The sequence below is a fragment of the Akebia trifoliata genome, chromosome 16, assembly GCF_017979445.1.
Source record: "Akebia trifoliata isolate Shusen 1 chromosome 16, ASM1797944v1, whole genome shotgun sequence".
In the NCBI taxonomy this organism is placed as follows: Eukaryota; Viridiplantae; Streptophyta; class Magnoliopsida; order Ranunculales; family Lardizabalaceae; genus Akebia; species Akebia trifoliata.
In genome coordinates this window covers 27,074,818-27,100,009 of record NC_141390.1, presented here as the reverse complement: position 1 = coordinate 27,100,009, position 25,192 = coordinate 27,074,818, and the positions used below count along the sequence as shown (strand labels likewise).

The following is a 25,192-nucleotide window of genomic DNA, read 5'->3' as shown; positions in this document are numbered from 1 at the left end:
ACTTATAAAACCATAAAAAAAAAGACCAACTGATTGCACACCACCCATCACTTAAAAATCCCCCTTTGCACTCATTTTCAATAATTCTTTTTGTGTAGTCTAGTATTTGTACAGGTAGCATTGTGTCTAGATTGATAAGCCAAAAGAGGACTGTTGTTGACGATTTTAAAGTGAGGCTTAAGGAACTGATAAGATATCATGAAATTCCAAGAGATAGTATCCAAGCAAATGCTCTTATCAAATTCTAAACAAAAGTCTAAATCCAGATCGAAAAAACAGTAACTACAATTGAGGCCAAAGAGAGCACAAGAAAAATAGTGCAAGAGCAAAGAAGCGACGGGAAGATGAATAAATACTAAACCACAGGATTACTCTAATGAAGTGCAATTAGTAGGTTAATGTCGAGATTATTAAAAAAGTCATTTTTTAAGTTGGGGATGCAACCAACAACAAATGGTGTGCAACTAGTCGGTCCAAAAATATAAATAAAGGGCAAAGAGAGAGATGGGGTTGGGTTGTAGGTGAGAAATTCATTTTTATTTATTTATAATATTTGATCAGAAAATCAATTTTTACAAAGGTTAAAATTTTAGATGAAATGGTAAATTTTTTTTTTATACAGAAAATGAGAAATCAAACACTGAAATATACGTTTTTTGACCAATTTTTCACTCGTGTGGGGGAAAGGACATTCAGGTCATTTTAGGTTAGTTCTACTTTGGTCAAGGGGTCTAAACCATCATTTTGAAAATAAGGGGGTGTCACAAATATTCACATTACTTGAAGGGTGTATGTATAAATTATCCAAAAAATTGTCCGTTTTTCCAGATCTCTAGTTCTGGACAGCTGTGGAGGTGGTGGTCGTGGTAGGGTCCATTGTCTTCGTATACGAGAAAATCTCTCTTCCCGCCTTCGCGCCTCTGCTTGAATTTATCTCTTAATAGTGTGGAGAGAGAGTGAAAGTGAGAGAGAGATGTGGGAGAGCTTTTTGAGCGCTTCGAGCTTCTCTCAGAATGGATACACCAGATCGGACCCTGATCGGTACTCCAATTTCCAAATTCGAGGTGATTTACTGTATCTGGTGGTCTCAATTTTGGTTTTTTGGCCGATTTGAGAATGATTTTGAGTCTTTTTTGTTTGATTCTGGGGTGCAATTTTATTTTTTAGCCATTTTTCCGGATTTTGAGTTTGGGTGGTGGAATGATTTGTAAGACTTTGTTTCTGTTTCTGGAGAGTTGGTGTAAATTTCGAATGTTTCTGCTTTTTTTTTGTTTGGTCTATTAGGGCTTCGATTTCGTTATCTTAGTTCTGTTTTTTAATTTCCTTTAGCAGATTCAAGTTGAGGAATTGGTTTCTCGCGCTTTTGTTGTATAAAAAACAGATCTTTTTGAGCTTTTTGAAGTTTTAAGTTTTGGTGGTTTCGAATTTAGGTTTTGATTTGGTTTCTGGTGACTGGTAGAATGGAATTCTTCAAATTTTCTGCTTACTTTTTGAGGATTTTTTTAGTGGATTAGGGCTTGAATTTCGTTATCTGACGCATGTGGATGAATTAACCTGATTTTTGAAGGTTCTGCATGTGTTAAGAGTCGATTTGTGTGCACTTTTGTTGTGTATTTTCATGGAATTAGGTTTTGATTTTGTCAGTCTGAGGTGATTCTGTCGCTTTTCTGCCTAATTTATGTGGTGCATTTGAGAATTCCGTGGGATCTTTAATTTTTTTCTATATATTTCTATGAAATGAGTTTGCTTTGGTGGGTTTTGTGCAGTAAGGGCTCTGATTCCACTTCGATCCCCCTCTCAAGCTTTGTTTTTATTATTCTTGATTTGTTCAGTCTAATTGTGCATTTGAACCATTTATGAACTTTCTGCTGTTCTGTTATATCTGATTTGGATTTTGGTGTGGACTGGCTTCCAAATGAGATTTCAAGTTTTGATTTTTTTTAATATATCTAGGGAGATCCTTGGTCATTATAATTGATTTTTAGAGTTTTTTTTTTGGGGGGGTTTCAATGATTTATACTACTTTCAGTTTAAATGATAATCCTTCATGCGGCCAGGCAGGTTTTGATATGGTTTCATTTTCTTTACTTTTCTCTTGCTGTTTTTTTTGGTTATTTTCACCTGTTTTTGATCCTTTAGATTAGATTGAATTTATGTTATATCATTTGGATTGCTTCAGATTTACTTTTGTTTGTCCTACTTCAACTTCAAGGTAGTTTGTTCTTCATTGAGTTTTCTATTTTTTGCTGTTTCAAGCAGTGTGGTGCTGACTGAAGGAAAATAAAAAAACTATGCTTTTATTTCATAACTTCGTAACGTCATCCAGGTTTCTTTTCATTATCAAGGGAAAAATCTGTGTTTTATTTATTTATTATATTACTATCTTTTACTCATATTCGGATGATTTGACATTTTACACTTGAACTTATCATTTTTATTGTAGAATTATTTCTTGATCCTCGATAATGTTTGATGCATGAAAATCTAGCCTTTTTATCTATTTTTTGATGTTTTTCTAAGAATGTTCCATTTCACATGCAGGATTCTCCTGTCTTTAACTATATCAACAGTCTTTCTCCTATTAAGCCAGTTAAATCTCTAAACGTAGCTCAGACGTTCAACTCGCTTAGTTTTGCATCCCCTCCATCTGTATTTTCTTCGCCACATGTCTCTTCACAAAAAGAATCTAGATTTTTAAAAAGGTAACTGCTGTTTTCTACATGGACAATTACAAAATGAAGATACATTATATATTAAGAGCTTTATGATTTAGCCTTTTATGTTGTCAGGCATTACTTCTCAGGCCCATCAAAACCCAAGCTTCCTTCTGACAATGGGGACGAAGGCAATACAAGTGTTGGGGTTTTGGATTCTGTTAAAGTGTCTGATTGCTCTGTTGATCCAACAGAAAATTTTGATCCTGGGAGTTCAATTAGAAAGGTCACTGATGACCCAACTAACGAAAATTTAGAGCTTCCTATCGAGCTGCCACGAACCTTGAGGTATGACTGTGGTAGCCCTGACATGAACCTAGTTCCTATTAAAACAAATCCCACAACAATTGAATTTGTTCAAGAGGTTTCAGTAGAAAGATGTCATTCATTTCAAACTGCAATGGACTTCCAAGGGATGCATCAGCTTGAGAAAACTAAAGAAGAAGGAACTGGATGTGATTGGGATAATTTGATTTCTGATGCCACCGATTTGTTAATTTTCGAATCTTCCAACGATGCAGAGGCTTCTGAGGGGCAGGATCAGAAAATAGTTGAACCCGAGGTTAGTTACTTTACTTCTCTAGTGTCGAAGCTCCCACGAGTTAGTCCTGATGATATGCAGAAAGCTCAACCTGTTCAAGTTGGTTCTTGCAATCAACATGAAATGAAAGATGTTGCAGCTCAATTGGGTGAAGTTGGGGAACACAAGGAAACTGATTCTACACCACAGATTTTTTCAAGTACATTTCAGAATAAGCAAGAGGTTAACTTTCCACGTGAGAAAATGGATGAAGTAAGATATCACATTCCATTTGGTTGCAAGGTATGCTACTATGTCTGTTATAACTTGGAAGTAACCTGACTTTGCATATATAATTTATTTATTCTATTATCTTTATATATTGAGGCATGTGCAAATGCACATGTATTACAGAATTTATTATTTATGTAAAAAAGCATTGCCTTGGGCATGCTACCCAAAAAGTTAAGATTAATTTTTTTTTATAATTAATTTAAAATTTTTAGTTAGATAACCTAGTTGTGTATGACATTTTATCATTAATACAGAATAATGCTGAAGTGACCTCAAAGATACCTCATTTTTCACACTTTGCTGACGTGGAGGTGTGTAAGAACAATAGATGTTTTTCATTGAGATACGGGTAAAAAGCATCTATGGTTATGTGCGCACCTCCACGTCATAAAAGTGCAAAATAAGGTCTCTTCAGCACAACTCTTTCATATATTGCAAAGGCATTTTTTGTAATTTAAAATATTGCCTAAGGTGATTTGAAGATAACATAATAAAAGGATAATTCTATAATTTAAAAAAAAAAAAATTAACTAAAATGGTTAGGGAGTTGTACGTTTCCAATCCTCTACTCCCCCTAGTCTTCACTATAACATTAAAGATTATATTTGGGTATAGTTTGTTCAGGAAACATCATATTTGGACTCCAATAATTCTGGTTTGAAATTTCAATTATTGCACTTCTGGCAACTATCCCTGTCGAGTGCTAACAAACATATGTATCAAAATCTTATTTTATACTTTCTTGAATATCTTCCATTTCTACACGTTTAGTAGCCATTACTGTTAGCAGAGACAAGTGTCTCAAGGAGACTTAACTAAGTGAAGAGTTAATTCTAACCAGTAACCACCCATATTACAATACGTATAAGTATGAGTACATATTTGGGCTGAAAAATCTGATATGCTGTTTTACAAGTGTAACGCTGTAGGAGACAAATACGACCTACACAATATTATATGCTAACAAATTATAAACGTGCTTAGAGAATTACTTGAAGGAATATCATTAATCTCTGTACCCTTGACACTCTAACCAGAATGTTTTTTAACCATTCAGAAAACAAAGTAGTAGTGAGGCCAATTCATGATTGGCTTTTATTTTTCAAAGGAAGATTAGCAGTGGAGAGAGACTTAGCAAATATTGGAGAGTTGAGAATTTTTTTTTCCTTTTGTGATCCCTAGGATGAGAGAGACAAGTAATTACAATGGTAACAATCTGTTTTTTTTTTGTCTTGTTTTGTTAGCAAATATTGTGGAATTGATATTTATTCCTTTCGTATCCCTGTAATACTCTACATAAAACTTCAAACAATCTCAAGTGGTGGCCCTAGTTATGCTAACACTGGAGCACATCACATACTGATAAACAAATAGTGCACAAACACCTATACTATACATGTACGTACAATGTAGATTACGAAAAGTTTCGGTATGATTAGTGGTTATTTCTTGGGTCATCTCAAAATTCTGCAAAGGAACATTTAAAGTAGCTGATATTAATGAGCTGGGTTCAATAAAAAAATTTAATGGGTGGGAAGTAATACATTGTGGAAGGTAACTATTCATTTTAAGAATGACCAAGACGCCCTTCAAATGAACCCGAGGATTATTATGGATTTGGTATTTGTGTAATGAGCCTTGCTTGTTTGCTGCATCATATTATTTCCTTGTTAACTAGTAGTCTTTAATCCTTGATTAATATTTCTAGGACTTCTTGATTCACTTTTCAGTGACCATTAAGTTGTTTTAAAAAAGTACCCACGTTTTCTAATCTGTTTATGTAAATCCTCATTCTCAGCAGCAGCGTGGTATTCGAAGGCGCTGCCTAGTTTTTGAGATGTCAGGAGCTCAAAAAAAGAAGTTTGAGGATGAATCTAATAGTAGCTCTTCAGTCTCTTCCCAATCTGGTGGGAAATTTATTTCGGATAATAAGCAATTTCCCATCAGGCCTGGAACTGGTTCTTCACCATGCATGCTACCTGGTATTGGTTTGCACTTGAATGCTCTTGCATCTTCCACAAAGGACCTAAGAGTTGTCAAGCATGAAACTTTGGCTTCTGGAAAGCAGTTAATAAGCATGCCAATTTCTATGGCCTCGTTTCATTCTTCATCTGAACAAAAACCTCAAAATAAATCCTTGGCTTTAAGTTCAATGGAAAAAGACATGGTTCCAGGTGACAGTGAACTTCAGATTATGCAAGATAATTCTCGACCATCTGCATTTAAAGTTGGTGAGGAGTTAAATGATAGCAGCCCCAAGAAGAAGAGGCATGTGTCCTTTGCTGACTTTTTTATTTCCCAGGATTTTCCTTATTTTGCATTCAGTTTTATTTTTATCTTTTCACTTGAATGTGTGGTTTCATACTATGCAGGCGCAGGGTGGATCATGATGGAGAAAGTGAGGCCTGCAAGCGCTGTAACTGTAAAAAGTCAAAATGCTTGAAGCTGTAAGTTTTTTATTTTCTTGCCAAGTTGTGCTACATAGAGTTGGTTGTCTTGGTTGAATTGCTATGCAAATAAACCACACATCCTTGGAAGCGTTGCTCCCTTGATCTGCTAAACATTATTGTTTTATTGCAGATGGAAGAAATGATCAGATAATGACCTTAAAGATATGTTCTTCCTTTAAATAAAATATAATATTTGTTAACAGATAACTTAAGAGTTATATTTATATTATTCTAGAAATGTTGCATGGTCATTTCATTACGTTGTGCAATATGATATAATGTTAAGAGTGTAATGGCCCATTCACTTCTTGTACTCTTCAAATATATGCTCATCAGTAACAACGATATATGTACGAACCCAGAAATCATACTAAAGGGAATGTCTGCCACTGGTACACTCAAAGGGAGTAGCCAGGACTGTGGAGGTGTTGTGTACAACACTACATATGCATCTTATAGCTACCATGAAAGGGTTGATGGAATGATAATGCTTTTGTCATTCCAAGTTTTACGTCAACCATAAAAGAGTTGATGCTATGATGTGACATTTGTCATTCCAAGTTTTTTGTCATTCTTAGGTTACTTACCGTAGCCATGCTAGTAGATGCTGTCTTCTGTAAGAAGTCCTCTTTTCTCATGTTGTGTATAAACACCATCTTAGGTGTGGATAGCATTTTCATTGGGGATTCTGGTATATTTGGGGTTTTCTCCCCATAAATCACCTCTGATGACAATTCATGGTGTAAATTTTATGAGACTTAAGGTGTTCTTAAAGTCACTGGTTTTCTGGTTTGCCAGCATAGGTATGAGCTTGACTTGGTTAGGTAAGCTTGATTCTGAGAATATGACGTCGCAGATTTTCCAGTCATGCTTAATGTTAAGTATTTGTCACATGAGTATAAGCAATTAAATAGTTCTACATGATATGGACAGTTAGAGGATTGCTGTATTATTCCGTTACTCATCTTTTCATTGCTCATTTTGTTCATGTGAGTCAATTAATTGTTTTCATATAATCACTCCTCATCACATCATTTGACATGTGACAAGGACATCTTGCTGTTAATTGTTATATGAATCAGGATCCAGAACAGTGTCTACGTGGCAAGATTTGGTTGGTGTTTAAAACACACTGGGTTCCTAAACAAGCCATGCACGCAGCCCTATGTGTTTTTAATCCAACCAAAACGTGCCACGTAGGCACCGTTTGTTGTTATTCGGTATATATGTGTTTTCTCTGATATTTGATATTATGCTAGTGTAATAAACATGTCAATGCAAAGTTCAAGTGTTTAGGTGTGTTATATGGCTGTGCCTCATTCTATGTGTGAACTCATATGGATAAAAGGTGTCATTGATAATTTTGGGACTTTTACTTGAGATTGTTATTTGGATATGTCATCATTGCTTTAAAGATCACAGTGAATCATTTATGAGTTTCGAAAGCACAAAAAAGTATTTGACTATGTGAATACATTGGATTACTCAGAAATTATTGCCACACTTATTTCTCTTGGACTGCTCATGTTTTAACTTGTCGAAAATTCCCATACAGTTATTGCGAATGCTTTGCTGCTGGTGTGTATTGTGTGGAGCCTTGCTCGTGTCAGGAATGCTTTAACAAGCCTATTCATGAAGATACTGTCCTGGCAACTCGCAGACAGATCGAATCACGCAACCCCCTTGCATTTGCTCCTAAAGTGATTAGGAGCTCTGAGCCTGTTCCTGAAATTGGGGTTGGGAAATAAATATTAAATTAGCTTTTAATGACTCGGCAATGTTGAATTGTGTTAAACAATTAGAAGTTTTTTCCTTTGTAGGAAGAATCTAATAAAACTCCAGCTTCGGCTCGGCATAAAAGAGGATGCAACTGCAAGAAATCAAGCTGCCTTAAGAAATATTGTGAATGCTATCAGGTTTTGTCCCTTGGCTCATTCTCCATTTGTTTCTCTATATTGTGTATCCTCTGATTCATATACTGTGATTTGTCTTTAAAGGGAGGTGTGGGATGCTCCATTAACTGCAGATGTGAAGGCTGTAAGAATGCATTTGGTAGGAAAGATGGTGAGTGTTTATCTCCTAGTTTTTAAGCTTTCATGAAGATCAATACTAATGCATTTCATTTCTTTCGTGCAAACCACAAAAAATTTGGAAATTTACTTATTTGAGAGCAGGCTCTCAATTTTTGTTATCCTGACACTGTTTTAAGTGGTTGCCATTGAGGATTTTGGCAACAAATATTCTACTTTCTTTTCCCCAAACTTAAATATGATCTTTATCTTGATAATAATTTTCTTCCTAAAGGTTTTCTTTTGATTATCTTTACCATTTACCTCATTTTCATAGTGCATGCTGTTGTTGTTTTTAGGGAAAATTCTCGAAAAGGTAGACAAAAATTGAAAATTTTCCGAAAACATTTCACTATTCATGTTAATTCCGAAAATGGTAAATTACAAGTTTTGGAATTAAGATATTTTCGATAAAGTGGAATTTTTGGATTTCAGAAATAAAGTGAATAGTGTGTCATTTTGGTTTTTTTATTTTATTTTTAAATTTTCAGTGCATGTTTTGGTAAATCACACTTGCTTTAATTAAATGTTTCAATATTCTTTATTTTCCTTCTAAAACACAGGATCCACTTCAATAGGAACAGAAGAAGTTGAGCCAGAAGAGGAAGAAGCAGAAACTGGTGAAAAGTACGGTGTGGATTTAAGTTCACAGAATAGTGGAGTGCATAACGATGAAGATCAACATCAAGATCATGTTCTGCCCATCACATTTTCTTTCCAGATTTGCAGGTTTAATGTTATACAGCAATTGCGTCTTGGATTAAATATTTTTCTTTGTTGTGTTATTAAATGTTGCATGATATTTTGATTCCAGAACATCGGTACAACTGCCTTTTTCCTCTTTTGGAAATCTGCCGCAATCTTCTCAGCCCCTGCAACCCGAGTTTGAGAAGAAATTCCATATCTTTCCCGAAGATGGTACCCCTGAGATTCTAAGAGACAATGGCTCACCTATCAGTGGTGTGAAGACTGTATCCCCGAATCGAAAGAGGGTCTCTCCTCCTCACAGTGAGTGTGTTTCATCTCCTGGTCGAAGGAGTAGCCGAAAATTGGTGCTGCAATCTATCCCTTCGTTCCCATCTCTCACTCATCATGAAACCGATGATTTTCAGTGATTTCGAGTGAAGTTCAAATGATGTGATCGACGTCTTCATCTGGGTGCTGAGGTATGCTGTTTAATTGTACAAGTGGTTTCAGTCTTTCTACGGTACTTGTATAATAAAATTGTGCCTTCTTTAACACATTGTACTGTCTGGCAACCTTTGTAAGAGTAACAATTTTGTATTATATTTAAAATCTTTCTTCCTTTGTTCTTTGTTGCCTCTCTTTCTTATATCATAACGTGTCCACTTGATTTCTACGTTTCTTGATTTGAAGATTACGACAGTTTATTTAATGGAGGATTTAGCGGTGTCTCACAGAGGTAAGTGTACTAAATTTCCAGATAATATAGCCAGTTGCGGTGGGGCATTTGATACGACGGGGAAACAGCAAACTTTTTGCAAGAATTACTGTTGTCCTCCTCTCCAATAGACTAGTTGTTGGTTGATTAACAAAGGGAGAAGGAGCTTATTTTATCAATCAATTAGGTTTTTTGCTCTCTCTATGAGTGCGTTAAAGTTCTACCTTGGGTGATCATGGTTTTAAATCTTGTCCGATACCGAGACTTCTTGTTCACCAACAAGACTAGTTGACAAGTAGTTGTCTCGAAGGAATGGTTCTAATTCCAAAGCATTATTTTTTAAATCTCATCTGGGACAATTCAAATAAATTGGATATCTCGTCCAAGACTACTCGGTCTTGTTCATGGACGAGATGAGACGTCAAAACAAGTTTTAAAATCATGAGGGTGATTGCGGTTATATATATTAAAGAATATGAAGAATTCCTACACTCAACGTAGATGCCTTACATGTGGCATTGTTGCCAGGGGGACCCCAAGGCAATGGTCCACCCCTTGATGGACTGCAGCCAAAATCACAGAAATCAAATGCTTAAAAAATCAAAGTTATGGGTGATTGATTGAAATGCGTGTATCTAGACAATCTAATTATCCTAATCCAAGGTTTCAGGTCACTCAACTGGATTTTAGTCCAAATGTGAAAAAAAAAAAAAAAGTTGGGTTCCTACCATTTGATGAATGCAACTTTGCCCATCCATTGGGGACCATTTCCCATGATCAAAGAACATCATCAAAGTTTGAGAGCCCACAAAGGAATAATTACTTAAAGGACCTTGGCGGCAGGATTTCTTTCTAATTTGTCCCCAAGTTTCAAGGCTTTACTTTATAATTCATTTAATAAAACTTTTCGTTTCTAATCAGTCCTTGAACCCCATTCACCACATTTCTCATGATTGAATGCCCTAACCATTCAATCTCACTGTTTTCGTCCAAAAAAATTGGATTTTCAGCATCTCAATCCAGTTTTGGATATTCCATTCCATAGGAAAGGATTTAAGAAGGGAGAAGTCATTTTCAAACTTTTTGAAGATGTATATAAAAAAATTAGGATTTTTTCAAATTTTTTCTTCGTTTTTAAATGAAAATTGATCGAGGATGATTCTTTTGGTTCGAAATCATCTTAGATAATATTTCAAGTTTTTAGTCGATTTTTTCATGTATTTTAGTTAGAAAAACTCAAAAAACGAAGATGGGTAGATTTTACCAGCGTCAAGTTCACCATTTTTTATTGTCAAGTTCGACATTTTTTTAATGTTAAATTCATCAATAAAAAGCTGTGAGCTCAACAATAAAAATGTTAACCTCGACAATAAATAAAAATTTCTGAGCTCACCAATACTGAGAGATCATTAAGAAGAAAAAAAAAAGTTTTACTAAATGAACTATTTAGAAACCACACAAAACTTTGGAACTAATTTAGAAAGAAATCTCTCCACCAGGGTCTTTTAAGTAATTTTCCCAAAAAGGAACCTTCTTAGTCCTAGCTTTTCAATGTGTCTCTTATTGCAACAAAATTATTGTAACAGTAGAAAAGCTTTTGGAATCTCTTGGGAGACATGGCGCGTGGCTGCTCCACTACAACCAAATACATGATTTGTCTGTGATCTTGTTTAGGGCCCATTTGACCTTTAATGTTCCTTTACAGCTGAGATCCTAAGTAATGGTGGTGGTGGTTGAGAAGTTGGGTTCAATGTGAAAATATAATTGCCTTTAAGAGGAAACCTTAGGCGCTGATCTCACCAAATATTGCCACATGTCCTTATTTAATTTTTTGGGCCCACTGAGCCAATAAAATATTTTACCCATTATTTGGTGGATCTCCCAAACAAAGAAAAATGTTTGATAAGTTATTGCTAATAATTAGATTTGAGCATTTTCAAAATCAGACCATAAAAGCCCTACTTATGATTCATGATGACAAAGTTCAAATCCACTACTACAAATCATCAATCAGAATGATTTTTTTTTATAAAAAAAAAAAACCTTGTAAGTCCACTATGTATCACGTGTTACGGAAAAACTCTCAACGATCGATCAAGATTGAGAAACTACGATGATTAAAACAGAGAAAACAAAGAACACAAGATTTACGTGGTCTGGCGAAATTGCCTACGTCAACGGATGACGATGATAATTCTTTATTGATGAAAACTATGAAGGATTTCTGAACTTGAAATATATATAACATCCTAGGCCTGTGTCCCCCACAACCCCGACTACAAGATACACAAAAAAAAACTCAAGTTGGGATTATAAACCTACATCCCGATGTCCAGTTTAAGCTAGAAATAAAGCTTGGATCACTCATGTAGTAAAATGAGCAGCTCTTCACCATCATTGGATTGAAGATCATGACGATTTATGTAGATCGAGGTTAATCGTATGGTCTTCCATCCAAAGATGGACATTTTTTTTTCCTTAAATTTAAAAATCAGCACATGTCAGCATGCTAATCTACTTTCCTTTTACTTCCAATTTATAAGAGGGGCCATATTTTTGTGGACTTAATGTTAGTCAAATATTTCTAAAAATTCTCTAAATCAATCAAGGAATTGGCCAAATCAACTCACATTCGTAATTCTGTCTCCTTGGTTTTTTTTTTTTCAATAGAGAAATAACCAATCTACATAGAAAGTGTGTTGTTTGGTAATTTAATTGGACTGGTAAAATTTAAGAAAATTTAAGTCAAGTCAAATAGTCTGACTTTTTTTCTATTTTGTGGGTGGGGTTTAAGAAAATTTAAGTCAAGTCAAAGAGTCTGACTATTTTTCTATTTTGTGGGTGGGGGTTGTGTTGGAATTCCATGTAAGTTAATTTACAATAATATTAGATAATTTTTTTAAAATGTACTTTTTTATTATTATTATAAATTATCATTTTCTATACCACTTTTTATTACAGCAGCCTCTTGACCCCTCAATGTATAAATCATATTACATTTTGTTTAGATATTAGATGTATATTTAGATTTTTTATATCAAAATATCGAATTTTATCCGATAGCCAAATATCAATTGATTGGATTTGAATCCAATATTTATGGTCCAACAACCCGATTTGACAAGACCCAATCCATTATGCATAAAATCTGGTTTGGATCCAATCAGATTGGTCCCAAATTGATCCGAATCATGGTTTTAAATCTTGTCTATGACCAAGATGACTCGTCCAATATGTCTTGGTATTATTCACCAATGAGACAAATAGACAAGTCAAATGTATCGGGTGAGATTTAAAACCATGGTTCTAGGAGTGCAACTTGGTCCGATTCAAACCGAGAATCGAATCAAACTGATAGCTTTGGGGTGGTTTGGAACAAGTTGTGGTTTGGCTCTCGGATCAAGCTTGTATAGAACCAAACCAAATTTAAAACTGAACCCCTATGCAATATATAATAATAATAATAATAATAATTATTATTATTATTATTATTATGAATTATTTTTGGAGTTAGGACATAGGTTAATGATTTTTTATAAGTAAACTAATGACTTTTTATGGATAGATTTGTGATTTATTGTATGAAATTTTATGTTTATTTTTTCATTAAAAAATATTACTTACAATTTATAGAATATTGGCAATCCGTAGAATCGAACTGAACCAATCTGACTTTAATTCGGTTTGGGTTGTTTTGGATTCAATGGAATTTGGTTCAGTTCTGATTCTTATTTAGTGGAATCGACCTATGTCAGTTCGGTTTCAATTTGACCTCAAACCAAATCAAGTTGTGCCCCTACATGATTCATTTGTCTCATTGTTGAACGAGATGACTCAAACATATCGAAAAATTCGTTTGAAATGAGAAGTCAAAACGAGTTTTAAAACCATGATCCAAATCCAATCCATTTAACAACACTACTCCAAAGTGCTTGATATAACCAACTTTATGCCACTCCAACAAAATTGATTAGTAGAACTACCAAATAATCCATGAAGCATGAAAACATCCTCATCACTGCAAACCTAACATGTCATGCTTTCTTGCAGCCTTAGATTTGTTATTTAATATAGGTTACAGAATCAAATTATTTTGCATATAATATGAAAGAGCTAGAGGAAGAAACAAATATAAATTAACACATCAAGGGCGGATAATTAAGTTGACTTATAGAACATTTTAACTAATTATTTTGTATAAAATATTTTTTTATTTTATTAGTTGAGCAGTTAATATTGTGTGAAGTCTCAAATTTTAATTTTAATATTTTTTTAATAAAGAGGTTGTTTTGAAAATATAATATAAAGATATAGTTTGGGTTATTAGAGCTTGATATTGTTTTAAAATTTTAATTAAGATTTTATGTTTATGGCAAGTAAAACATTGTGCAATGTTGAATGGAGCCTCAACTTTTGTCTTTCAAATAGCAATAATGATTTATTTATTTATTTTTGTAAATTTACTTCACGACCATCTCCTAACATGAGTCTTGATATTTAGCTCATTTTAGGCGGAGATTTGAATAGAAGAACAAGATTAATTTGTTCAATTAACAGTAATTTTTGAGATAAGGCTTCGATGATGATGGATTAACAGAAAAGATAATTTAATAAAGTAAATTAAACGTGGAATATTTTTACTATGTAAAATATGAGTATGAGGATGTTTTCTTTCTTCAATTGACGTTTGTGACAGAGCGTCAAAAAAAATTAAGATGAGAAGAAGAAAAAATAAGGGGATCGTACAAAATTACTCGGCCTATATTTTCAGGAAATCCGTAGAAATATTTTTCCATCTTGATTCTTGACCTTTCGATGATTTACCTCAAACATCATATTGAGGTTAATACTTTCCTTATGAGAGTATAATTAATAGGTGATAATCTTATCTTAAAATCATGTAATGTGTCTGGTAGACTCACCCACTGGTTTGTTTGCAAAAAAGAAAATAAAAAATTGGGTGCCCTTACAAATATTACAAAACAAAGGTGATTTCGACATTTGGAACATTAAAGTTCACTTTGGAAACCGGATTGTGTACAGATAATGACCTTGAAAAAATTATTCTTCATGAAAATACCATCACATTTCAATTTCGCAAGTGTATTTATTGCACTTTAAATGTGCTCCCACTCTAAATCCACCCCTGGATAGACAAGTCAAATGTATCAGACGAGATTTAAAATCATGATTCATTTGTTTCATTGTTGAACGAGACAACTCAAACATATCGAAAAATTCATCCAAGATGACTCGATGTCATTCTTGGATGAGACGAGACGTCAAAACAAGTTTTAAAATCATGATCCAAATCCAATCCATTAAGAGCACTACTCCAAAGAGCTTGATATAACCAACTTTATGCTACCCAAACAAAAATTGATTAGTAGAAGAACTATTTCATTTTCAACTCAAATAATCCATAAAGTGCCACTCTTCCATCCTTCAAATCAATATAACTCAATCAAAGGGTGTTTTCTTTTTGGAAGTTTAAATAGTCCAAATAAAATGCTCCCCAAGTATGAAAACATCCTCATTACTGTAAACCTAACATTTCATGCTTTCTTGCAGCCTTAGACTTGTTATTTAATATAGGCTACACAATCAAATTATTTTGCATATAATATAAAAGAACTAGAGGAAGAAACAATATAAATTAACACATCGAGAGCGAGCGGATAATTAAGTTGACTTATAAAATATTAATTTTTTATTATTAATTGAGCAGTTAAAATTGTGGTGAAGTCTCAAATTAAATTTTTTTTTTTTTTAAATAAAGAGGTTGTTTTGAAAATGTAATATAGAGATATAGTTTGGGTTATTAGAGCTTGATATTGTTTTAAAATTTTAATTAAGAATTCATGTTTATGACAAGTAAAACATTGTGCAATGTTGAATGAAGCTTCAACTTTTGTCTTTCAAATAACAATAATGATTTATTTATTTATTTTTGTAAATTTACTTCACGACCATCTCCTAACATGAGTCTTGATATTTAGCTCATTTTAGGCGGAGATTTGAATAGAAGAACAAGATTAATTTGTTCAATTAACAGTAATTTTTGGGATAAGGCTTTGATGATGATGGATTAACAGAAAAGATAACTTAACCAAGTAAATTAAATGGGGATTATTCTTCAATCCACGTTTGTGACAGAGCGTCAAAACAATTAAGATGAGAAGAAGAAAAAATAAGGGGATCGTACAAAATTCCTCGGCCTTCATTTTCTAAGAAATCCGTAGAAATATTTTTCCATCTTGATTCTCGACCTTTCGATGATTTACCTCAAACATTAATTGAGGTTAATACTTTCCTTATGAGAGTATAATTAATAGGTGATAATCTTATCTTAAAATCATTTAATGTGTCTGGCAGACTCACCTACTGGTTTGTTTGAAAATAAAAAATAAAAAATGAATTGGGTGCCCTTACAAATATTACAAAGCAAAGGTGATTTCAACATTTAGAACATTTTTCCCAAAAAAGAAATTCAACACAAATTGACATCTAAATATTGATTTTTTTTCTCCCTTAATTTGTCACACGTTGAAATTCACTTTGGAAACTGGATTTTGTACCGAAAATGACCTTGAAAAAATTGCTCTTTACGAAAATACCCTTAGATTTTTCACAAGTGTATTTATTGCGCTTTAACTGTGCCTTTAATGCACACGTTGACAAAATCCTTTATTTTTTACAAACAAATAAATTTGGAAAATACGAGTAAAAATTATTTACGCATGTTCACGTCAGAATTGTGAGAATCACTGTAAATTCTGTGTCACCCCAGCATGACTCAATAAATTTAGGGAAATTGTACCACAAACTACGTGAGAAAATATTTTCAGAAAAAAAGATTTATTTATTTATTTTTTTAAAGAAAATTTATTTTTCAAAGAAAGCTTAAGTGCCATATGTTGTTATTTTTCTTAAAAATACAAAGGGTCGGATTAAAGGCATCCCAATTATTACAAAGGGCACCTCACATTATAATTAATTTATTTTATCTTATATGAATTAAAATTTTCAAATTGGATTGATTTTTTTTATGAGGATAATCTATATGGTGAGAAGATCATATCCAAAACTTCTAACCCTATCGAAAGTGATTTATAAAAAAATTAAATGATTTACGATTTTTGAACATGTTTTAACAGGGGGTATTCTCACAAAAAATCAGAGTTCATTGTGAAACTTTTAATTCATATAAGACAAAATAATTTGACTATGAAGTGGGGTGCCTTCATAATAATAATTGGAGGTGCCTTAACACTGCACCAAAACAAAGTCAAATAGAAACCCAAGAAAAAACATTGGTGACGCAATGAAGGGTAGTTTAGATATTTCATCTTCAGTTCTCAAGAGAGCAAAAAAACCAGAGAACATGTTCCTGTTTTATAAATGCATTCATGGAGAAAGCCCACAAATTAATTTTTAGTTGCTCTTCCTTGTAGTTATTCAGTAATTAATGAATCCACACAGTTAGAGATTTTTCTTCTAAAATTAACAAAGAATTTCAAAGCTTCTTTCTTTTCTTCTTTGATTTGTTTCTTCTTTTGTCAGTCCTTTTAACTCTTGAATAAGACAGACTGAAAAGCCAAAACAAAAAAACAAGAGAGAGAAGAGAGAGGAATCTAAAAAAAAATGGGTTGAATGGGAGGAAAGACAACTGAAGATCTTTAGTTACAGCTGCTGATCAAACACCCAGCACCAGCTTTGATCTTTCTGGTAAGTTCTTGATCTTTTAATTCATGGAGTCTCAGTTTTTCAATGTTTTGTAAGACCCATTTGCGTAAAACTCATTTTTCTTGTGTTACTTTAATGGTAGATTCAGTTGTTTAGGACTTTTCTTGGGTTTTTGGATTTATGGGTGCCCTTTTCTTTGTTCAGTTTTTTTTTTTTTTTAACATTTTTCGATTAATTTGTATTGGTTTTCTGATGTGGGTGTTGATGATCAGGTAGCTATGATTCTGTAAAAGTTAGAATTTTGGGTATTGGGTGATCAAATTAAGCTTGAGAGGAAATTGCATGTTGATTCCTTGGCTTTTGCATGATGAGGTTGGTTCTGATCCATTGTTCAAGTTTTTGATGCTCTGTATCTTGATTTGATTTTAAGGTTTTGAGGATTTCTAAATTTTTTTTGGTCTGGATGTGTTTGCAGTTATTTTCATACTGTGGAACAAAGATTGGCATTTGTTTCTTGACTTATTCGACATGTGTTCTTTTGATCAGGTAGTTTTAATTTTGTATCAGAAAGTTTCTATCTTTCTATATGATCTTTAAGAAGCTGAACCCAAATTGTTCTTAATCTTGGGTTTGTAGGTAGAAGAAGTGGAGATAACTTAAAAGCATCATTTAGTACTGAATTGGGTTGTTGAATCCTCCATTGTCATTTGATTCTGATTTGTGTTCTTTCCATCAGGTAGTTTTCAATTTTCTATCAGAAAGTTACTATCTTTCTATATGGTCTTTAAAAAGCTGATTCCATATGGTTCTTGATCTTGGGTTTGTAGGTAGAAGAAGTGATGATAACTTAAATGCATAATTTAGTACTGAATTGGGTGGTTGAATCCTCCATTTTGGTTTGATTCTGGCTTGGATCCATTACTTGGATTTTAATTATTGCTAAAAGGATCAGGCTTTAACAAGACGGAACGGATTGTATTGGCACTCCTGGTTGGAGTCATGGCCTCCTTATTACATTCTGAGTCGAGACGATTGTATTCGTGGTGGTGGGACAGCCATATAAGCCCAAAGAATTCAAGATGGCTTCAGGAAAATCTTACAGGTATTGCTTTCCCTTTACGATTTTCTTTGGTTTCTTGTTTTACAAATTGAGATAAATTTTAACTAATCCACAAAGCACATTTGGAAATTCATTTTTCTATTTTGGAGTTTGTAAAAAAGACCCATTTTCATTTTTCAGAAGACAATTAACTTCACATGGATCCTAGTAACTCTGATTATTTAATCGTCAACGTCAGCAAACAGTTGGTTTTTATTACTTCTGTAATCAAATGGTTACAATTTTCTGATCTATTTGAGTAAACATTTATACTAAATCTAAATCCTATTTTCATGTTTTCTAATCATAAATGTTGTACATCAATTTTGTGCAAATAAGGAAGTTAAAGTGACTTCAAGTTTACAACTAATGGGTCACTAATAAGACATGCATCGTCTACTTGAACAGATATGGATGCCAAGGTCAAATTGATGATCAAGCTTATAGAAGAAGATGCAGATTCCTTTGCACGAAGGGCCGAGATGTACTACAAGAAACGTCCAGAGCTTATGAAACTAGTCGAGGAGTCCTACCGAGCATACCGTGCTTTAGCAGAAAGATATGATCATGCAATGGGTGCTCTCCGACAGGCCCATCGGACTATGGAAGAAGCATTCCCCAACCAAGTTCCCTTAGTGCTGGCCGATGATTCACCTTCAAGTGCTTCTGCTCCTGAGATCGAGCCACACACGATCGGGACGCCACATCCAATACGTGTGTTATTTGACTCTGATGACTCACAAAAAGATGCTTTGGGACTCTCGTCCCCCAAATTCCATCCCTTCAAAAGGAATGTGGCCCTTTCTGATGAATTTGATTTGATGACGAGTAAAAAAGGGTTGAAACAGCTCAATGATATGGTTGGCTCGGGAGAAGGGGCATCACACCATGTGAAGTTTCCAGAAGGATGGGTGAGAAAAGGTCTGAACTTTCATGGAGAAGACAAAAAATCCTCCGAGTATAAAGTTGAGATCGATGTTAACACCCTAAAGGAAGCCATTACGAAATTAGAAGCTGAAAAGGAAGCTGGCCTTCTTCAATACCAGAAGGTTCTAGAGAAGTTATCTAATATGGAGAGTGATGCCTCAAGTGCACAAGAGGCCGCCAAAGGCCTTAACGAGCGAGCAAGTAAAGCTGAAGCTGAAGTTGAAATCCTAAATCAAAATCTCACTAAATTGGAAATGGAAAGAGAAGCATGTCTTGTTGAGTACCAACAGTGCTTGGAAAGGATATCGAGTTTAGAGACCAAAATCTCTCATGATCAAGCAGAAGCCGAAAATGAAGCTCAAAACTTAAAGCAAGCATTTTCTATACTAGGGACTGAAAAGGACGCTAGTCTTCTTCGATACAACCAATGTTTGGAGAAGATATCTAAGATGGAGATGAAAATCTCTCGTTATGAGGAGGATGTTAGAATACTTAATGAGAGAGCAGATAGAGCCGAAACTGAAGTTTGGTCCCTAAAGCAAACTACTGTCAAATTAGAAGAAGAGAGGGAAGCCGCTGCTCTTCGGTACCAACAATGTGTGGAGACAATATCGAAACTTGAAACCGAGATCTCTCTTGCCCAAGAGGAGGCCAGAAGGCTTACTATTGAGCAGAGAGCTCTCGCATTGGAGCTCCAAAATGGAGTTCAGATGTTGAAGGCCGTGGAGCTTAGGAACAGCGGATTAGAGAACGAAGTTCGGAGAGTCGAAGACGAAAACCGGAGCCTAAATGAGCAGAATTTGTCTTCTGACATGTCGATAAAGAATCTACAAGACGAGATCTTTAGCTTGAAGGAGATGAAAGAGAAACTTGAAGAGGAGGTTGAACTCCAAGTGGAGCAAAGAAATGCTCTTCAGAAAGAAATGTTCTGCCTCAAAGAAGAAATCAATGATTTGAGAAGGCGACACATCGGTATCGTCAAGCAAGTCGAATCTGTGGGCTTGAAACCAGATTGCCTTGTATCATCTGTAAAGAGCTTGCAAGATGAGAACTCGAATCTGAAAGAGAGATGCCAGAAGGAAAACAATGAGAAAGCCATCCTGGTTTCTACGTTGGAGATTACTACTCAGAATATGGAGAAGCTCTCGGAGAAGATTGCCGTACTGGAGAATTTTCTATCTGCTGCAAACGTTGAACTAGAAAGTTCAAGGGAAAAATCAAAGAGTTTAGAAGAATCGTGTCTTTCTCTCAGCAATGAGAAGTCAGGCCTTCTCACTGAAATAGTTAGCCTGATCCCTCGATTAAAAAGTTCTCAACAAGGGTTGGAAGAGATAGAGAAAAGATACACAGAATTAGAAGTGAAGTATGCAAGTCTGGAGGAGGAGAAGGAATCGAAAGTTCATCAATTAGAAGAATTACGAGCGTCTTTATATCTTGAAAAACAAGGACATGCAAGCTCTATCAAGGCAAGTGAGACCCGACTGATCCATTTGGAAGATGAGATCCATAAAGCTCAGTTTGAGATCTTCGTATTGCAAAAATGTATCCGAGATATGGAAGAAAAGAATTTCTCCTTGTTGATTGAGTGTCAGAAACGCTTCGAAACATCCAAATTGTCTGAGAAACTTATTTCTGATCTCGAACAGGAAAATCTTGAACAACAAACTAAAATAAAATCCCTCTTAAACCAAGTTGAAATTCTGAGGATGGGGATTCATCAGATGTTGAAGTCACTCAAGATTGATCCAGATTATGTGTGTCAAGATAAGATGAGAGAAGATCAAATACTTCTTCAGAGGGTTTTAGGGGAAATTGAAGGCATGGAGAGTGCTTTGTTGGAAACCCAGGATGAGAAGCAAATGCTGCTTTTTGAAAAATCAGTTCTCGTTACTCTGCTCGGTCAGGAGTTTAATATCAGGACAGAGGAAGTATTGATGCTGCAAAGCGAAAAGTGTGAATTCTTGGAGATCAATGAAAAGTTGAGATTAGAAGTGAGAGTGAGGGACCAGCAAGAAAGAGTACTAAATTCTGAATTGGAAAACCAATGTGCAAAGTTGACAGATTTACAAAATGTGAACTCCAAGTTGGTACAAGAAAAAGGTCATTTGATGAAGAAGTTCTCGGAACTAAAGGAGGAAAATTGCATGCTTGAAGAGGAAAACAGTGTTATCCTTGGGGAAGCCATGGCTCTAGGTAACCTTTCTTTGCTTTTCAAGATATATGGAGCTGAAAAAGCTGAGGAATTAAAAGGGCTTAGTGATGTTTTGGACCGTCTCCATGGGGTTAATGGTGTCTTGGAGGAAAGGTTGAGATTGATAGAAATGGAAAATTTACATCTCAAGGAGTCAGTTGAAGGGTTGGGGAAGGAGCTGTCAGAAGTGGAAAAGAAGTTCAAAGCTACAGAAAGTGATAGCTTAGAGTTACAAAGGAATGTCAAGGGTCTGAAAAGGGAGTATGACGAGGCTACGGTGGTAAGAAAAGAGTTGGAGAAGAAGATTGTCAAACTTTCAGAAGATGATGCACAACACAACAAGGATATTGGACGTCTTCGTGAAGAGAATGAGAGGCTTGAGTTAAATGTGGCTAAATTACTTGAAGAAATCAAAGAACGTAAAACCAAAGAAGAAACTTTTAGTTCTGAGCTGCAACAGAAAAGCAATGAGGTTGAACTTTGGGAGACTAAGGCTTCAACATTGTATGGGGACCTTGAGATCTCCAACATCCGTGCGGTTCTGTTTGAAGAGAAAGTACATGAGCTCGTCAGAGCATGTGAGAGCTTTGAAGATGAAAGGTCTTTGAAAATTGCAGATATTGAACGGTTGAAAGAAATACTTGGTGTCTTGGAAGGTGAAAATGAAGGAATAAAATCCGAGATGGCTGCATATTTTCCTATCTTAGCAACTCTGAGGGATAATATAATGTCACTTGAAGATAATGTATTTTCACAAGCAAAGATTCGTGTTGCCGATAATCAGGAAACAGTGGTATGTTCTTTCCTTTGTAACTAATTAGGTCTTAATTCTATGTATCAAAAACTCCGCGAGTTTAGTCCAAGCACGATTAAGTCAACTCGTTTTTCCCCTGTATAACTAGCAATACACTAGTTTATAATCTTGACGAGCTTTACATTGGCTCATGAGTTGATTACATTCATCATCATGAGCTGATTTTTTAATTTGGAATTTTTTTAAAACAAATATGCCATCAAGTAGGAGTTTGATTGTTTTTTTACAGGAAGGAGAACTTGTTGTTACAGGAAGTGATCATTAGTATTTTTTGGCCTGATTGTTTTTTTTTTTTTTTTTCTGAGCAAATGGAATCACTTTGTAAGGCTCTGGGCTAGAGGGGGAAGTCATCTTGATCTCCTGTTCTTTTTCTCTTATTGTTATTATTATATGAAGGGTTGGGATCCGTAGACTCTGGAAAATGAACTCATAATGTTCACAAACAATCCCAACCGTGTATATGTGAGACCCAACAGTTGAGATAAAAGATGTTTCCTGACAATACATAACGGATCTCTAAAATAAATCTCAACCGTTGATCTCACATATACACGGTTGGGATTGTGTGTGAACATATGAGTTCACTTTTCATGAGTCTACGGATCCTGACCCTTATATAAATCACCGTATCTACCAAAATCACTTTACCCGAGTTGGAATTGTCAAAACTTGGGTAATCTAAGATTGAAATTGCGTTATAACTTAGTCGGGAATCTTTAGCCCTTTAATAGTGTTTAAATATTGCAAGTGTATTAACTGCAGCTCATGTGACCTCTTTTTTTTTTTACATGAACATGTTTTCAGGGTGCTGTTTTAGCTAGTCATTCGCATGACATGAATTATGAACGAGTAAATGAGGATCAAAGCGCAAAGAAAGAGATCGAAGAGTTAAAATCCAAAACTGGCTTAGTTTTGTATTTGCAAGAGGTGCAGACTAGAGTTAAAGCTGTTGAAAAGGCCGTGATGGAAATGATTAGGCTTGGAAGGCAGGAAAGCTTAGACACCAACACTAAACTAGAGACTGCAAAGAAAGAGATCGAAGAGTTAAAAAAATCCAAAACTGGCTTGGTTCAAGGGGAGGGAGTTAGAATCCAAAGCAGGGATGATCCCAACAATCTCAAGCTGACGAAAACCGAATCTGAAATCTCCAACATTAGGAATGAGATCTTGATGAAAGATATTCCACTAGATCAGGTGTCGAATGGTTCATCTTACGATCATGGATTTGGCTTGCGTGCAATGGGCAGGAAAGAAAATGCTGAGACAGATGAACAGATGCTCGAGTTATGGGAAACCGCTTGCCATCAGATTGAAGAAGTGGTGGAGCAGAAGAGTGAACATCCCTCTTCGGAATTGCAGGGACATCGAGAAGGGAACAAAAGGAAGATATTAGAGACACTAGCATCCGATGATCATAAGCTGACGAACCTTCATGTAACTGTCGAAAACTTGAAAAAGAAAGTGGCACAATCTGAGATGAGCAAAAAGCCAAAGAATAGTGCATATAGCATCATCAAAGGGCAGTTAGAGGAGGTCGAGATGGCCATCATGCAGTTGGTTGATATCAACGGAAAATTAACAAAGAATGCCGAAGAGGGTCACCTTTCAACCGATGGGACACGGCAAGGGTCGGAAAAGATTGGTCGTTTGCAGTCTGAGGTGCAGAGGATTCAGTTTGTTCTGCTGAAACTTGATGATGAACAGCAAAGCAAAGGAACTACAGTCGTCACCGATAGAAAAATTCTTTTGAGGGATTACCTCTACGGGGTTGGAAGAAACAGCCATGGGCAAAGGCAAAAGAAAGTTCCGTTTTGTATGTGCGTCAGACCTCCGACAAATGTTGATTGAGGTGAGCAAATTTATACAATTTTACAACTTGTAGACCTCATGAACTGATGAGTTTAGTTTACTTGTTTTTTTTTTTTACATTTTATGTTCCTACCTAGAGATGGTTGTCTTGAGAGGTTTTCTTTATTTATTTGCTACAAACTGGTCATCTTTAGTTCAAAGAAAGGTGTACATGCCAACCTTGAATAATCAAAAGCATCTCTAGAGAACTTGTTTTCGTTATTATTAATTTTTTTTATATTTAAGATTTATCAAAATTTGTAATTCTAGAGAGAACTTGTTCAAGATTCTCAATTTTTATCTCTGTTAGGATTGATCGATCCTGCACACGTGTATGATTATGTATTGATGCATGCAAGCCTACGAGGGTATCCTTATATCTATGTGGATTACGGTTTGACGTGGCAAGTGGTACCCATGCACTGCCTTTTACGTGGGGAATCTTAATTGTTCTCTCTTCTGTAAATTGGATAATTTTGCAAGGATATGTACCCACTTAGCTTAGGAGAATTACTTGCTGTTCATTTATTAGTTCTTGCTTTCGATTGGTATTGTTATTGTGAGAGAATAATCTGAGAATCTTGGGACTCCAATTATGTGTCAATGTCCATCCATTTTTGAAGCCTTAATCAGATGTTAAAAAAAAAAGGCTTTTTTATTTTTTATTAGATATATTTTAAATCAAATAAAAATCATGAACCCAAGAGGGCAGAGGTGTCATAGCCAATGTGGCCAAATGAGGACCTCAGTTCAGATTCTATATGATCCTTCGGTCTCCACACACACTTGAATGGGGGTATGCCCCCATCCTTCCCAATCAAATACCTCAAAAGAACTTTTACTTATAACACACATGAATTGCGTATATATAACCCGCAAGCTTCCAAATCAAATACCTCAAAACAATTGCAACTACTGGAATAAACTTACACAACATCCACCAAGTGCTTCTATTAACAAATTAATTTTTACTTATAACACAAACAAAATCTTATGTAGATAATCATTTAACAATACATATCCCAATGATATTTATTTTGAGTATAACTTTCAATGCTCTTGCTGTCTTCTAATTATAATACTCACTGATGTTTTTGAGGAGAAACATGACTTATATCTATTAAAGAAATAAAGACTATTTAACATGATTGTGGAGCAAGACTCTTTATGGAGAGTGA

At 34.9% G+C, this 25,192-nt stretch overlaps 2 protein-coding genes across 4 annotated transcripts; both read left to right on the top strand.

Annotated features, from left to right (window-relative positions):
* The first annotated feature begins 870 nt into the window (after nt 1–870).
* On the top strand, nt 871–9,363 carry LOC147383151 (protein tesmin/TSO1-like CXC 2). 2 transcript variants are annotated; one of them, XM_086428556.1, is made up of 10 exons: nt 871–1,064; nt 2,542–2,702; nt 2,790–3,537; nt 5,330–5,796; nt 5,901–5,975; nt 7,534–7,714; nt 7,799–7,894; nt 7,976–8,042; nt 8,611–8,776; nt 8,862–9,363. In XM_086428556.1, the coding sequence occupies exons 1-10, from the start codon at nt 1,014–1,016 to the stop codon at nt 9,160–9,162; spliced, it is 2,313 nt and encodes a 770-aa protein (XP_086284682.1). In that variant the 5' UTR covers nt 871–1,013; the 3' UTR covers nt 9,163–9,363. The 2 variants fall into 2 exon arrangements, with proteins under 2 accessions (XP_086284682.1, XP_086284681.1); XM_086428555.1 differs by having other exon boundaries at nt 5,327–5,796.
* Nucleotides 9,364–16,841: 7,478 nt separating this feature from the next.
* On the top strand, nt 16,842–24,278 carry LOC147383150 (protein NETWORKED 1B-like). Of its 2 annotated transcripts, none has more exons than XM_086427349.1 (7): nt 16,842–17,177; nt 17,412–17,507; nt 17,611–17,681; nt 17,772–17,871; nt 17,963–18,237; nt 18,643–22,145; nt 22,971–24,278. In XM_086427349.1, exons 5-7 carry the CDS (start codon nt 18,135–18,137, stop codon nt 24,012–24,014), a joined length of 4,650 nt encoding a protein of 1,549 aa, XP_086283475.1. In that variant the 5' UTR covers nt 16,842–17,177; nt 17,412–17,507; nt 17,611–17,681; nt 17,772–17,871; nt 17,963–18,134; the 3' UTR covers nt 24,015–24,278. The 2 variants fall into 2 exon arrangements, with proteins under 2 accessions (XP_086283475.1, XP_086283474.1); XM_086427348.1 differs by having other exon boundaries at nt 17,408–17,507.
* Nucleotides 24,279–25,192: the final 914 nt, after the last annotated feature.